Source organism: Tinamus guttatus, unplaced genomic scaffold (genome assembly GCF_059628265.1).
Source record: "Tinamus guttatus ecotype Peru unplaced genomic scaffold, ASM5962826v1 Tinamus_guttatus_pri_ptg000060l, whole genome shotgun sequence".
NCBI lineage: Eukaryota > Metazoa > Chordata > Aves > Tinamiformes > Tinamidae > Tinamus > Tinamus guttatus.
In genome coordinates this window covers 10056137-10073137 of record NW_028288594.1, presented here as the reverse complement: position 1 = coordinate 10073137, position 17001 = coordinate 10056137, and the positions used below count along the sequence as shown (strand labels likewise).

The 17001-nt window shown below is 39.9% G+C and overlaps 1 protein-coding gene across 1 annotated transcript in view; it reads left to right on the top strand.

The window, feature by feature from the left end:
• The window catches only part of MYLK (myosin light chain kinase), a 181923-nt gene that overhangs the window by 92914 nt on the left and 72008 nt on the right, over positions 1–17001 (top strand). Inside the window, exons 12-14 of the mRNA XM_088519567.1 lie at positions 11327–11464; positions 12129–12326; positions 13507–13753. Of these exons, the coding sequence (XP_088375693.1) occupies positions 11327–11464; positions 12129–12326; positions 13507–13753 (583 nt within the window). The remainder of the gene's footprint in view (positions 1–11326; positions 11465–12128; positions 12327–13506; positions 13754–17001) is intronic.

Below are 17001 nucleotides of genomic sequence, written 5' to 3'. Positions count from 1 at the left end.
TCCTGTTCCTGACATGATGTAATTTGTCACTCTCCAATTCTTTTAACATCTTCACACAGGCAAACTGGGGTTTGGGAGGCAGTGGGGCTGCTATGAGTAGTTTTTGTAAGTTTTTAAATATTTGCACATTGCATTGTTGCTCTGCTTGTGTGTGCAAGCTGGGCAATTGGGTTAATGTTCCCATTTGATAGTACGGTTTGTGATTGTGTTGTGATATAAAAATAAGTACACAAATCATTTTTAAATAACCAGGTGTTTTGTTAACAAAAAAATCACTTCTCTGTAATGTGGAGATGTAAGCAACATTCAGGTCACCTGAAATATGTTTATAGTGAGGATGGTAATTGTAGATACTGAGGGTGAGTATTAATATTAATCAGCTTTTTACTGAACATTTTAAACACAGTTTTATGAGTGGGAAGCTGAGATGAGGACAGGTTAATTGACTTGGACATAGCTGTGAAAAGTGCCAGTTACTGTGCTGTAGCTGTGGCAATATAAACAGGACAGTTAGTGCCTGTAACTTACTAAAATAATTACATGGTTGGAAAGTAAGGCAAACTTCTGGGCATAGCAACTTTCTTCAGGGCTGTGTCATACCTGAGCCTTATGGTATTTGGTTGTCTCTCTCAGTTCATTAATCACTGACAAAGACCTGAAGTGAGATTCAGCTGTAGAAGATGTGCTAAGGGGATACTGAACCACCTAACATCCACACTGAGACATGGGTGCATTACTCCTGGGTATAGGGGGAGAGAGAAGGGGAAGGGGAGGGAACAGATAATAGGAGTGCAGTAATATTGTGCTGCAACAAGTAAATATTGTTTACAGGAAACTTGCGTTCTTCACAGACAAATTCTGTGTGTAAGAGGGGCAGTTATTTCCATTTTCCAGGTTTCTCTAGGTGTGGTATTGAGATGGACCCCTCGTTACATGAGGCCTGACTTGCAGGAGAATGTTCTTCTGTGTTGCAGTTCTGTGCAGCTGTAAATGACAAGAAAAATATCTGGCCCACTGCAGGCTCTTGTTTCATCCTCTGGAGTTCCTGAGCCCTCTAATATTCCCATCTCCTCTTGCTAGACAACATCACCCATGGCTGACTTCGAGAAGGGGGGCACAAAATCTGGGTGGTGAAAGCAGCAGAAGCAGAGGGAGCCAGCACTCTCCTGGGAGCTCTGCTGCTCTGCAGCCACCAAGGCCTGTGTTGCTGATGCTTGTTTTCTGCACATTTTTTTCGTGAATGGAGACCTCATACTGCTTCCCTTAGTGAGCAACTGCTATCCAGCAAGTGCTGCTGCTCCCACTCATTGGCTCTTGACCTCTTTTTTCCCTGCCTGCCAGCAGGGCACTTTCCTCACTTCACATCTGTTCCCCTTTTTCCCCCACCATCTTCTGTTCACACTCTTTTTTTTTTTTTTTAATGCAGCATTCCCAGCTGTGTCTATGTTGGGAAGCCTGTAACTCTTGTAATCCGATTACTGTAGTCATTCATTGATCATCAGACAAGCAGATTAGAGTCACCTGAAAGACTGACAGGGTCCCTGCTGTAACCAGTGTATTGGACTAGTGAAGAGAGATGCTTTCTGGAAAACCGGTTCGTTTTGCTCCTGTTACTCAGCCCAGTGTGAGTGGAACCACAAAACATAACCAGGTGGAAGAAAGGCTTTCAGGTAGGAGGCTTCTGTCCTGTCTTGGGAGATGCTGTCTTTAGGTAGTGAGTTGTTTTCTTTCTATATCTGAATGACCTCTCTTGGCCACTAATCTGTTAAAGAAGGTTATCGGTGCTATAATCAGCCTCTCTTTGAAGCCTTAACTGGGAGGCTGCAGTTTTGTTTCTCTGAGATAAATATTTCTGCCTAAGGTAAGCAAAGTGTGATGTCTTAATTATCTAAAGCGATGAAATATTTGTGACAGCTTTTCAAAGCCACTAGTTATTTGAAAGTGTTTTGCTGTATTTCAAGCATAACATAAATACAGAGGACTATAGGAGACTTTCCAAAGTATACAAATCTAGCCTTGTTAAATGTCCAGAAGGCATTCCAGACCAGTAGCCTGTTTGAACTGTGTGGCTACAGAACTGGTTCTGAGCATTAAATGAAAGGGAGAAGTCTTTTGTCACTGTGCTGAGAGGTCAGAGGTAAGCTGTTGTGAGCCAGGCTAATATTAGCCATCAGAGAAACTCTGTTCCAGTGCTTTCAGGAGTGTCCTGATGCTTTCAGCTGAGTACTCTGCATGTCACTAACAGCTGCACTCCTTGCAGGACTGAGCTGTTTTCTTTCTTTTTCTTCTTTTTTTTTCTTCCTTTTTCCAAATAAATCTTCCTTTTTTCAGCACTTCAAGCACAAACGTGAAACACAATGCTGGCCAGAGACCAAAAATGAGGGACAAAAGGCAAAACATGTGTGGAAGCTTTTAATGATATAGGATTTGTGCCATCAAAATAAGTGGTATTCTCTAAAGAAAGCCTCTTGATATAAACCATTTCTAGTAAAAGGGGAACCAAATTTGGATGCAAACGAGGGATGCATGCTTGCAGAATGAGCAAAAGTTAAATACTAGGAATTATGTTAATATTTCTGATAAATGAAAAACAAAGATGAGATGCTGACAGACACAAATGTTTAATTTAAAAATAAAAGAAAAAAAGCCCAACAACAAAAACCCTAAATCTGGTGGTGTCCTCAACTGTGAAGTGATCAAAAGCTATGCACCTTAGTCTATTATAAGTAGAATGACAGAAAACAGAATAACATCAGTCTTAGAAATGGCCTTGCATTGGCCAAGGGGCGAGCTATCCCAGCAGGGTTTGCCAAAATCTGCAATGCTGTAGGTTTCACCAGAAAAGGGAAAGTCGTCAAATACATATAGTATTTTGATGACAGGTTTTGTATAAACCTGTTATTTGAATATACACCTGAGCAATTTTAAAAGCATGGACATGATGTTACCCTGAAGACCATTTCCAAGAGCAGCTGATGTGGATTAGCTAATTAGAAGTCCAAAAGTCAGCCATCAAACTATCTTATAGAATTAGCTTCACTTATAAACTCCTTCAGAAATTGCAGGTGCCAAAAAAGCTTCTCATGCCAAATGAGGCTTTGGTCAAAACTATCTGTATTAGAGATTCTTTCTGACACCAGCTGTCACCCAGAAAAATATGATTCTGCTGATTCTTTCATTTTTTCTTTATATTCCTGTAATTTCAACTGTATCCTTGCCGTCAAGCTGACCCTTATTTGGCCAGCCTTTTGGCAGAGACATGTGCCCCTCTTGCTGAGATGGTTCCCATCATTCCCCACTAGCTGGTGATCATCAAACAGAGTCCCGTGGTCATAGAAGCCAAAACCCTGTTGCCAAGCCCAGCGGCGCAGCCAGTTGTTAATCTGCCATATCCGCCTTCTCCTCCTTGAATCCATTCCCCTCATTGGTAGGATAGAGGAGAACGCTACCTGGGCTTCCATACCTTTGATGGCCATCCCTAGGCCTCTGAAATCTCGCTTGATGTCCCTCAGTTTCCTTGTGGCATCATTTGCGTCCATGTGAAACAGTACCGGGGGTAATAGTCAGACTCCTGGACAAGCCTTGGGAGCCTTTCTGTAACATCCTTTATCAGAGTCCCTGGCAAGCAGCAGACCTCTCTGGATAAGGGGTCTGGTCTACATATTGGTGCCTCTGTGCCCTACAGCAGGGAGTCACCCACAACGATCACCCGCTGCTTCTTCTGGGTGCTCCTTTTCTCCTTAGGGGGAGCAGCCTCAGGGTGTGGGCCTGCCTGCCTCTCTGTAGACAGCCCCTTAGATGGGCCTTGGCTGATGACCTCCTCTACCTGATCCCCAAGTTCCAGAGCCTCGTGCCTGTTGGACGTTGTCACTGGTGGAGGTGAGGCGGGCCGTGCAAGGGTTCTCCTGCTACCTCGAGTAGGAACCTGTTTCCATTGTTGGTCATCCCTTGATACTGTTAATTTTGCCCCCACTGACCTATGACAAGAGGGTACTGGATTTACAGACTGAATTGGAGGGTTCTCTGAGTGGCTTTCCTGGGAAGACTGCAGAATGCAGCTCCACGAGTCTGTTTCTCTTTCACATTCCCTGATGGCCCTCAGCCTTTCTACTTCCTCCTTCAGCTCCACCACCAGGCTGAGCAGGTCATCCACCTGCTCCCACCTAAGGCAGGCTGTGTTTTCACTACCCCCCGGTAACATGGAGAGGCTCAGTCATTCCCCACAGCTAGAAACCTGGATCGCTGCATGTTTCTGTGGTGGTTCAGTCTGCATTGCCACAGTCTTCCTGGTGGAAGCTCTCTGCCAAATCTGCACATGATGATGCATTGCATTTAATTTAAAATCCACCTATGAAGATGAAAATCTACCTTCGCAATCAATATACACATTTTCACTGCAGAGTTAAGCCAGGTTTGTTTAATATATATGAAGCCCCTTTTTGGCAGTTCTCCATGTCAGACTGGTATAATTGTACTTACAGTAACATTGTGCATCAGCATGAATTTCTAGCAGCTTATCTAGTATTCAGCATTTTGTTTTGATTCAGTGGGCCAGCTAAGCTGCCTTAGAAATGCGTTTGGTAGATGTACGTGCTCACAAACCTTCAACCAAGTTGCTGTCTGTGGCAGTGACAAAAGAGCAATCACTTGATGCAAATAGTTTGCAGACAGTGTTAGTCATTAGTAAGGCAGACAGTTCTGAAGGCAAAAGCAAATAGCGCTTTGGCAGCAAAAAATTGCAGTGAGACTGTCCCTGAGGAATTCAGTCTGCTGACTGCAAGGGATTTGCAGTGAACTTAATTGAATCACAAGATACTACATTGTATCTCTGTCCTGTGAACTTAAAGTTAAGATTAGGGCTGTTTTTTTCACAAATGCTGGGTCTTAGTGGTGTAGTCAGCCTTTTGACAGTCAGATTTCTGGGGTGACATCCCTTTTCAAATACTGGGGGTTGCAGAAGTAGCTGAGAAAACAAATCAGAGGTGAAAACACTGACGATTTGATGACATCCCATACAGAGGGAAAGATTCAGGAAAGAAAGGCAGAGCATTCATGGAGCTGCAGCAGAGAACTGGAGAACTAGCTTGCAGTCTTGCAGTAAAACAGTGAAATTGCCAGGCTGGATGAAGGCTCAATCTCCTAAATATATCCTTAAGCACTTTAACTAAGGGTATTGTCAGTCTTGGGTTAAAGGTTTTTTCTGAGTAAGGGGAGACACATAATCCAGGTCCACTTCTTCATGGAAAGCATCTCCCAAGGCTGTTTAAACCCCTAGCCTTCCTTTTCCAGAAACATACGATAACTACAGAAAATAAAGAAAAGAAAAGATGGGAAGTAGATGTCTAAAAAAACTTTGTGTGGTCATTAAATATCTAGTTCTCGTGGTCTAAGTTTGCAAAATGAAATACCAACCTTATATCTTTAAAAAGGCGGAAGTATCCCTACATGCCTCAAGTAGATACAGGGCTCATATTTTTTATGTCAGTATAAATCAAGTTTGGAATTTTTGAAAAACTTGCAGAGACAATTTTGCCCAGACACTTCTAGCCCGAGACAAAGAAAATCTTCAGGGGAAGAAAGACAGATGAGATGAAAGTCCTAATATCAATTTTCTGCCTATAAAATCTGTTATTCTTTGAGTCGACAGCAGTGTTAACATAAGATCTGGTAACAGTTGGAGTTATTTACATTGAAAATGTGTGGGGAGGTAGAACTCAAAAGCCTGTAATTCAGCTGGCCAGGCTCTTTTACAGGTCTGACTCTGTATATGTGTGAATGTGAGTCTTGCTCTGAGAGCTTTTAGTGGAGTCTGCTGCTTCTCCCTCCAAGTTGCTCACGTGGAGGCTTTCTCGGTTCAGCATTCTCTTCAGCTCAGTTGACATATTAGCCTCTGAGCCAAAATGATATTCAACCACCATAAATGGTCAATATTGCTGAGACAGTCCTTTCACACGGCTTAGGCTAGGCGTTATTTGGCAGCTAACCATAAGATTCTGGCAAACAGATTCCTCGAGTATAATTAAATCTCTTATAAGACTAAACAGCGTGTTTGCAGTGTTCTGAATGCAAGGCAGCACACACCTTTTCCTTTGTGTGTCCTTGACTATAACTAGCTGTAAGCCCCAACTTGTGCATTGCTGAGCGTGCTGAAATCCTGATACTCCAACAGGAGATGTCAGCACTCTGCAGCTCACATTAAAAGGTCTTTGGTATGCCTGGGCAGGCAAACGAGCAAGACAGTTTACTAGAATAAATGATGTCCATAAGATATTAACGGTTTCAGCTAGAGGCCAGGTGGAACCCTGGGACAGTCTTTGGAGACCTTCTTAACATTTATGTCCAAATCTGGATTTTTTGCTTCACTTCAGTTTCAGTAGCGCGTCTGGTAATGCAAATGCCATGATGCAATTATTGATTCATTTTTTCTTCACTCTGTATGTATAGATTTGTCTGTATCTTTTACCTTAGGAAGTAAATAGTTTGGTTTTCACTTTCATTTAAACTGATATGTATGTCTATTGTACAGTTAGTTTGTACTAGGTTAAATTAACTATGTATGGCAGCATGAATTTTTCCTCTTTTTCAGTTATACACTTACAGCTTCAACACAGTAACTCACTGCTGCAAATCACTATACAATACAAGTATGTTTACAGTTGTGTTCAAGCACCAAATTCTGATTCAAGTCTAGATTCTCCAGCAATCAAGTGTTTGGCTTGGGCCCATAGCTAACAGCAGTAATTGTCTTGTAACAATTTCCAGTCTGCAGATACGGGGCATTTAAATTGATGTAAGGTACTTCTGAAATCTGGAGTGGGAAGAGTCAAAGAATAGCAAAGAATTTTTTATCGCTTTATATCTCTATTAATAGATTATAGCTATAATAACTTATATCTCTATTAATAGGTGTTAATAGATCAATAGATACTTGATATGGTAGCTGTAGGTAGATTAATCTATTATTGATTACATCAGCCCAGGAAGCTAGAAAAAGAGATGAATAGAAATAGTTGTACATCAGAGGCAATATATCTCCTCCTTATTGCCTTCCAAAAATGCTGAGAATTTGCTTTTTTGTAAGAAACTGGAAGGCTATGAATTCTCCTTAATCTCTGAGGATTTAATACCCTAAATGGCTTTTTTTTTTAACATAGCCTTGGATGCTTATTATACTCTCTTTCTAATAAAAAATGAACTCTTGGGGTAGGGAAATGCTGTGGGAAAAGCCTATGTTATTCTTGCTTGGTGTAAAACATATGTGGGTATATAAGGTAGTTTTTGCTTTTTCTGGTCTCCCAGACTACCCTCCTTGGAGTGATATATGTGGAGTGTTGTATTTGTTTCCCACTGAGCTGTGCATGTTATTACTTGCTATTTCCCAACATTCATGCATATTAAAGCAAGTAGAAAGAAAATGAAACCAACCAACTAACCAAAAAAACCCCCAAAACAGCACAGAAACTATGCTTCCTATGCTTCCTATGTAAGTGAGGTCATTGCAGTCATTGCGATGGACATTTAAATCTATTGTCCTTTGTAACACCTTACTGAAAGCCTGTTGGAATCACAGACCATTGCTCTTCAGGGCACATGCCAGCTCGGCTTAGGTATTAAGCTAGAGTTCAGCTCTGAGAAAAGGTGGTTAGTCCTTTTGAGCTGGGAGTTTTGTTAGAACTTTTGGGACGCAGGTGCTCTACCAGCAGCCTTTGAGAAACCACATCTTGTGTATTATCTTGGGTGATTTGACTTTCTGTGCAAAGTCAACAGTTGTGGTTAAAAATTATAGCTGTTTTTATAAACTACAATAAAATAAACTAGCTGTGTGGTCCAAAAATTAATAAAATGTATCTGTGTTTTATCAAGCAGATCGTAGGTGGTGCTTTCTGCTATTCCTCTTGAAGTGTCATGATCACCCTGGGGTGAACTTGCTGCAGTGGTGAAAGTTGGCTAGGGAAGGGAAGGGAAGGCAAGGGAGGAAATTAACTGCTTAGATTAAAATTTGTGTACACATTATGACAATATTGATATCTGTGATCTTCTACATTCCTTCTGTTCATTCTTAAAAGTAAAGCTACTCCTAATTCAAAGTAAAAGGAAGTAAGAGTGGTAGGGGAGCTGTTAAATGGCTGTAGGTGATTAGAGTGCATTAATATAATACGAAGAGATTGGATCCAGTCGATTAAGCTTAAGGATACATAAGAAAGTCACAGCCTTTATGCTAATATCTGACAACTTTCTTTAGGTTCCAGTTTACTTTCTCATGTGAGATATGCCATATTTATACTGGTTTAAAATAAGCTGCGTAAAGGTATAGCATTGCTGTCTAGTAGTAAAACTGCTGTGGAATCAGTCTTTTTAGACATATATTTATTGTGTCCTGGATGTGACATGGTTGAAAAGAAGTACTGGTTTGTGCAGCCATGATCAAGCTTGTAGTTTCCCATGTGGGGCTGACTTGAATTGGGTAGCATTTGCACTGCTTGGCCGTTTTTGAGCTCTAACATGCAATGGATTTCCTAGGCTGTCAGTAAAGTGCTGCTTTCACTGACTGTGCTCTAAAGATCATCAGCAACAAGAGAGTCATGTTTACTGCTGCTTTCTGTTAGGTAGTGGGAGACCAAGTCATACTTTGGACTGGTCTATATTAGACCAGTCTATGTTATTAGTCTATATTATTTTAGACCAGTGAACTGGTCTAAATCAGACAACATTCATGCAGTGCCATATCATAGGTTTACAAACATAGGAATGTCTTTAGAAATGTTATAATACACAAAATTGCCTTTGTTTCTGCCCCTGGAGTGATCCTCAAGTTTTCAATATTTCATACTTAATAGTCCATCTTAATGCTCCTCTGCATAATTATACTCAGCACCGCCTAATGAAATAACTCATTCATCTCTCCACTAACTGTTCTTGCGCTGTTGAAGCTATGCCCCTTAAGTTTTAACTCTGCATATACCATAACATTTCTGTTACTTTTGCAGCTTAGCTGCCATCATAATCTTCTCTTTAAGTAGTAAACAGGAGATCAGCATACACCTACACACTGCTTAAATTCAGTGTAAACACTATTTTTAAGATTTCTGTGATGTTTAGCCAAGTTCCTTTAATATCTGTTAGGAAGCAACGCTCAAAAATAGTAAACATTGATCAGTTTTAAGGGCTCATCTTTTAATCCTGTAGGTTACCCTTTTAGGGGCTAGGGCTGCCCCTGTGAATGATTTGGTTTCTTCCTTTTAAGGGTTTCACTGCACTGTGCAAGAAGTTGGTTTTATTCAAGGGCCCAAAGTTTTTATATTTGTGGCCAATGTTTGGGAAGCGTCAGCATTATTGAAAAATTACTTTTGGAAGAAGATTTTAGGCTATTTGTTCTGTATCCTGCCACCCAATTTTTCAATAAACTTAGGCTGTTACACTGCATTGCCTTCATAATCTTTGTTTTAGACTGCATGGGACAGGTATGTCATCTACTAAAGCAAAGAGCAATCCGTGAGGGATGTGTAGAGCTGCGAGCACGCAGTGCTGGCTGCGCTGGGGCTCTGCAGGAGGCAGCTTGGTCTGTTCTCGGAGAGTTGCTGGTGGAGCCACCATCAGCAAATTCAGTCACTAGTCACTGTTAGCCCTCTCAAGAGAGCAGTTTCAACTCATTTTCTCTTTTTTTCTCCATGCTCCTTTCCTGACTTACTACTATTGTGTTTTCTCCTTTTCCTCCTTTCTTCTTGTCTTCCTTTTCCACCTTTTATGAATTTCTGCTTCCCCTGCCAGTTGGCTTTCTGTCTGAAGGGCAAGAGAGTTTCCTGCAAGGCTTTAGAAACATAGCGAAGATCTATGTGCTGGTAGCACCCAGTGCAGCAGGTGCGTGTGGCAATTTTCCTGAGTAAACAGTAGCAAATACAGGAATGTGGTGAATGAGAACAGTTTATTATAGCAGTTGGGTTTGACCAAAATTCATGGCTGTTTTCTGTACAGCATTAGTCACTTCCAAATATGTGCTATAAGAAGCCCTAAAACTGATCAATGTGGCCTGATGGTAATTCAGGTTATTTCAGAGGGCAAAGTCCATGCAGTGAGTGGAGCAGGTCTCAGCTCCTGTGTTTCCATTCTCACATGCATCAGTGTCTCTCTACCCAATGCCAAGGAAAGACCTATGACATAAGCCAGGAGAGCAGAACTTTGGCTAGAAGAAGCTTTGCTAGAGAAGAGGGAAAAAGAAGAGGGAGCTGCTTGCTCTCCAAGCAGCTTCCAGATTTGTGTAGAGCTTGAATAACCCTGGGCAAGCTTAACTTTTGGCCTCCAGGAGGTTCAGTGACTTTGCTCAGTGAGGTGCTTCCAGCTTTTTTAGTAATTGTCCTTTTATAAATGGCTGTTTTGTTCCAGCTTGGCACCTCATGCTGCTGTAATGCTATTTTGGGTGATCTGATAACACTTTTGAAAATTTTCAAGGTAGGAATAAGTAAAACATAATTATTTTCATGTATGGACAGAAGGTAGAGTTGGCATTATAGTGGCAAGATGTAAGAGAATATAGGGAAGTAAATCAAAAGGTGTATCCAAGTGACCAATAAATATTTATGACTTCCTGCATTTGGTAATGATCACTGCCTTGGCTTCAGATGGGTCTTTGCTTGGGTCTTTAAAGCAAAAGTATCTTCCTAGTCTGGTATACTGTACAGGGCACTGTTGAATAAGCTTGCTTCATAGCCTGTAAATCTGAGGCAGAAAAGACCATTACAGATGGGGGAAATGCTCAGGTTTCAATCTTTCTCATCACTATATAGTTGGCTAAGGATAGTACAGCAGAGAAGTATGATGAACCGATCTGTTACACTCAAACCCAATTGAAACTGGCAGTCTAGCAAACAAAATGCTTTTGTAGTTTCATACGGAGTGGCACATGCTATATTCCTGTGAGTTTAAATTTTTAACTCATCAATTATGAGAAGAACACTTTGTAATGTATTTAACCTTTTTTCTTTTTAACTGTGAATTTATCACAGATAAAAGACATTGAGTTACAAGGATTCTGTTATTTTCTACATGAGCATGAAAAAAAATAATGCAAATTTCTGTGTGTTACTACACCATGTATGTTAACACTGACTTAGGAAGATCTTTGGAGAGACAGTTTCATTCCCCTTTCTTCTTGGACTGTTGTCAAGAGTGAACAATTATATTGGAGTGGCTACAGTGCCACTGTTCTCTGGGAGTGGAAGCAAAACCACTGACTCAAAGTCAGTTTCAACATAAAGGCAGTTGAAGCTCATTGAGAGAAATTCCAGTAAGAAATCTCTCTCTTTTTTTTTTTTTTCTTTTGACTTCACAGAAAAGAAGAGCAGCAAGAAGGTGGAAGGTGTGCAGGCTGTTAAACTAAACAAGACTTTTGCACCCATCTTCCTTAAAGGCCTAACTGACCTCAAAGTAATGGATGGAAGTCAAGTGATTATGACAGTGGAGGTATCAGGTGTGTAGTCATAAAGAAATATTATTTTAAAAATATTGCTGCTGCTGCTAAGTTGTGCACATTTTATCGTTCTCCATTTCTTCAGCCAGCGATTTTGTATTTGCAAATAATGTTTCAAGGAACCAATTTTTTAAGAAGCAAAAACTAGGGCTGCCTTATCTGATCTTTAGGCTGGATGAACATTGGCCAGTGCCTAATGTGTTCAGACCAATAGAAGGGTCTTTTTATCGGAATAATCTGCTTACTGTCATCATTCCTCCTGTTGAACTAAAAGTAAGTCTCAGAGGACTGAGAATAATAGCCTGTGTTGCGAACCGAATGAATACCTGTCAGCTGGGGACAAGATTAGTGTTGTAGAAGAGATTGGTCCTGTTATGAACTTAGGTATTCAAAACCCTTGATAGTTGTCTTCATGGTATCTACAAATCATTTCCCCTGCCTCTTGTGTTCACACTTAGTTCATTCATTTGGATTTTAACTCTAAGAAGACAGGCTTAGAGCTGTTCCACATTGCATAGCTTCAACAGAGGTTGTGAAATTCTGGGATATTTTGAAGATTGTTTTCTGCTGACTCACAAATTAATCAACCTAGTTTGTCCTCTCAGTCACACGGTGAGGTTTTTGTGTTTACCTCAGATATTTTTTTTTTCCTATTTTTTTTTAGCTAATCCACCTCCTGAAATTATCTGGCTGCACAATGGGAAAGAAATCCAAGAGACAGAAGATTTTCACTTTGAGAAGAAGGGCAATGAGTACAGTCTGTACATCCAGGAAGTATTTCCTGAAGACACAGGCAAATATACTTGTGAAGCCTGGAATGACTTAGGAGAGACTCAGACTCAGGCTACTTTGACTGTACAAGGTATGAAGGTCTTTTCCACCTTAGGAAATGCAAAAAGAAATCATTCTGATATGCTGGAGGAGTGTCTGTTTGAAGTGGATCAGTGTTTATAAGGTCTGCTGTGAAGGATACTTTAGTCTCTGCATCTGAATTAACATGGATATTGAGCAGAAGCAACTTAAAAAAAATCTTTTCGCTCAGGAACATTATGTTACTATTTCAAAAATGCATTCCTCGGTCCTATTCCAAGGGACAGTGCAAAACTTTTGCTAAACGCAGCTTCAGATTATAAGGCTTACTTAGCTGTGGACTAAATGTAAACCATGTAATGATGTTTTTCTTTCCAATTAAAGCACTGAGCATTTGGAAAAGCTGCCCAGGAGCCAGGAATCCTGGCTTCTTTAATAGTAGCTCTGTAATGGTCACAGGTGAAGAATGATTTCTACAGTTTGAGGACCAAGGTCCTCAAATTTTGACTTTGAATATCCATGTATGATATAAAGCCCACAGTAAACACAGAAGTATTTAATTACCTCCTGTGATTTGGGCATTTACTAGCATCATGATACTAGAGTTTGGCTAGTCTTGCTATAATCCAACATTTTCATATCGTCATTATTTAGAATTATGGGAAATTGATGGGAAACATTTATTATTTTTCATATAAATGGTCTTAACCCCAGGATTGCAGAGAGCTGTGCCTCATGAAGTGGATCTGCAGTCTGTCATCACTGTCTGCTCTAAATTCAGACCATTCTCTATTCTCTAACATTCCCTGAGGTCTGGCCTCAGGGTCGGTGTTTTATATTAAATGCAGTTTTATGCTTTTGCCAATGATGATTTATTATACGACCTCTGAATTGCACAGCAGTCATAACGCTGTCACTTGCCTTTAAAGCTATTCCTGTCCACATTCTCCAAGGACAAATCTTCAAGATTCCTTTTAGGGCAGCTGTAAAATCTCTTTTTTTTGGTCTTAATATAAGCCTGGATTGAGCCAATGAAATGCCAAGTAAGTGATAAATATTAGTACCAATGATAGTTACTTCCAAAATTAAAGCCTGACTTATCAGATTAAAAATTCGTGCCCTAATGGTTCAAAATAAGTTTGCTTCTCTATGATTTCCTCGCCTAAAGTTTATTAGTTTCTTTTATGCATGATACATTCTCTTGATTCGTAAACTGTGTTTGTAAACTGCAGAACCTCAGGATGGTATCCAGCCTTGGTTTATTAGCAAACCAAGATCAGTGACTGCAGTTCCTGGACAAAATGTCCTTATATCCTGTGCCATTGCTGGAGATCCTTTCCCTACCGTTCACTGGTTTAAAGATGGGCAAGAAATAATGCCAGGAGCAGGATATGAGATCCTGCAAAATGAAGACATCTTCACACTGATCTTGAGGAATGTGCAGTCTCGTCATGCAGGGCAATATGAAATTCAGCTCAGGTAGGTTTGTCATGAATAAAGCCTCTTCCTGTGGAACACATTTATATTTACCTTTGACTTTTCAGCTGACTAGGTGGAGATAAATATCCCTTTTTTCTCCTGTTCTTCCTTGAACAAAACCTCCTTGAATAAGACAAGGTCCCTCCTATTTGCACAGAAATGTATAGTCCAAAAGGAATTAGTTTTTTTCTGAGGGATGAAAGGAATGAATCTTTAATAAACTGAAAGAGGAGAGGAGAAACACAAAAAAAGTCAAGAAGGACAAAGTGACATACAGTTTCTCTTTGGATCCTGAAAAGCAAAGCTTTGTAGCAACACTATGGAAAGCAATGTTTGTTTCTAGTATGGAAAGTCACAATGCGTGTGTCTATTTTAGAGCTTGTGTTTATCGGTTTGGCATCTCACTGGATATTTTTAATGATGTCCCCTTTCTGTAGGAACAAACTGATGAGAAGGGCCATTCCATGTCTTTAAGATTCATATCTGTAAGAGAAGAGAGTGTTTGCTGACCCTTTTTACAGTGTCAGAATTTTACATGGCAAGTGGAGCATCGTTTTTCTGACATAGCTTTGAAAGAGACACTTTGACGCTTTGACCTTGTTGCCCTACCAAATCAGAAGAGCTGTTCTGAATTTAGCTAATTTTCTGTTGGTAAAATAACCAAGTCTTTCAAGCCAAGCATCAGATTTGCTGCTGCTTTATCTTATAGAAAGTGCTGTAGCATTTTCTACCTCCAGTGGTGAAGACTGGGCCTACTTACATATTCCCTGTATGGCTTTAGAAATCTTAGTGTACAGCTTTAAACTGATGTTATCATTCTACACTATTTACTGTGCATAGACATATTGCCTTATTTGGATAATATTTGTTACTTTATTAAAATTTATATAGCCATCACAGATGTTTGAATCTGTGACACGGGAAGAAAATTATCTGCTTTGCTCTGCACCTTTTTAGTCCAGACTGACTAGTCCAAGGAACAGATAACACAAATACCGCTCACTATTACCAACTGTTAGCATCACAGTTCTGTGCAATTGCAACAACAACTGCCTGTTGTTGCAAAACAAACTATTTTTTTCTTTTGTGGGGGAGGGCTATCAACAAGCTGTTTCTATTTCATATACTTCAGTTTAGTACAAAATTCAAAAAGTGAATTGTCATTTGTTTGCTTGAAGTAAATTACTCCTATTTCCTTAACCCAAGGAGAAAGGGCATTTCTTAATACATTTTATCCATTTAGCCTTTGTTGTTTTATAATTCTGATTTGTTTTTCAACCAGTGCCAGAAATGGGAAAAAAAAGTAAAGGCCCAATGGTGAATTTCTCCTGTGTAGATGTCTAGTTCAAAGGTGCGTTTCCATCACTGCTACAGGCAGCCTCAAGCTAGCCTCAGTAGGCTGTGGTTTTGTATGCAAGTCAGGTTACCTGCTCTTTAGAAAAGAGTAGCTGGTTTATATTAAGATTAACCATAAATAAACTTTTCTACTGTTTATTCAAATCTTGTTACTAACAGTTGTACTACAGGCTGTTACTAACAGTCATTGTTTCTCCAGCTCCCCTCAAGGTAGTCAGGGTGTTGTTTGCTACTTGCATTAGATACTTTCCATTTTTCTTTTCCATTATTTTCAAGCCTTAACTACTGTCCTAATCTCTCCACAATTTTCATTTTTTATGTTGATGGCTCAGAAATTAAGAATATGGGTTTAAAATTTCCGGTTTAAAAAAAATCTCTTTGCCTCTTCCTGGTTCTTTCTCCTTTTATCTGAATGGGTGGACAGAGGACTGTAGTCCACTGTTATTCATCAGTGATTGCTGTTTGTCTGGCTCTTTCCCTTTTACTCCCTCCACATCATTGATGGATATATGCTTGCTTTGTCTTTTGTCCTATGTTAGGCTATTAAGGCTGACTTGAGAAGTCAGTCATTTTAGTGTCTGCTGACCCTTGCTTTAAACCTACACAGAGCTCTGATTTCTCTACATTGGCATTGCTCATTTTGATTATCCTTATCATTTTCTACTCCTCTTGCTTTTGCTCAGGCCTCTGGGAGTGGTGTTGCATAAATAAAATAAATAAATAATTTAAAACAGATGATTTATCCTCTACTGAGATTCACCTGTTCCATTTTGAGCATGGCAGCCTGCAAAATTACCAGCCCTGTTGTGTTAAGGGACGAGAATTCAGTCAGAGTCTGTGTGAAACCCTCATGATTGCTTCTCAGTCAAAAAGGTGATGATATTTCTCACAGACACCCCTTTCTCCTTCCATTCATTCTGTTCTTCTAGTGATGCCAGCATAAGTATCCTTTTCCTAGCCCATGGTATCCCATAGGTATCCCTGTCCTACCCATGTTCCTTCAGTCAGTGTGCACACTCTTAACTGCAGGGATAAATAGAAAAATTGGGACTACTGGACTGAGAATGAGTTTCTTGAGCAAAGCCTTTATAATGGCATAATCAACATCAGAGACCTCAGAAATCCTCCTGTGGTTCCTTAAGTCATCTTTATTATCTATTGCCATAAAACTTTGATTATTGATCAATACTCTTTTTAGAGTTTTTAATGACATGATTAAAATCAGGGGTAAACATTCATTCCATAGGTCAGGGCTACCTCAAATAGTCTGTACTTCAGCTTATCTTTAAAAAAAAAAAAAAAAAAAAAAAAAAAAAAACATTGTAAGGTTATATTACATTACACCCCACAGGAAATATAGTTCTGTCTTTGTGTAAAATAAACTTTGCAAACCTTATTACAAGGTAATACCTTAAAACCTGCAAACCATATCGATGTGCTATTTTTAGGAGGAAAGTCATGACTCCCCATTCCCTTCTCCCACTCAATGCCATAAAATGTAAATAAAGTGATTAGTCTTCCAGGTGTTAAAACCTGGTTTGAGTTTTGGCTGAACCATCAACTGAGATAAATCAGTGCATCCTCATGAAGCTAGCAGACCTGCTCTGCTGTATGTCAGCTAAAGGTCTGGGCCAGTAGATTAGTTGCTTTCTTCGTGGTTAAACCTTCATAGGGTCTGCACTGTATCCCCATTTAACTAAGAGTTGCAGTGACCTGCATTGAAGCAACAGCTACAGCTAGGAATCAACTTACCTAGCTTTTGCAGTTCGTTCTTAAAGAATCCAATTTACTCTGCTATACTTGTTTCACACTTGGTAGGCCAGTAGGAATTTTTGGTGTGTCCAACACTGGAATTAACAGTGCTTTTTTTTTCTTTCTTTCTTTTTCCTCTC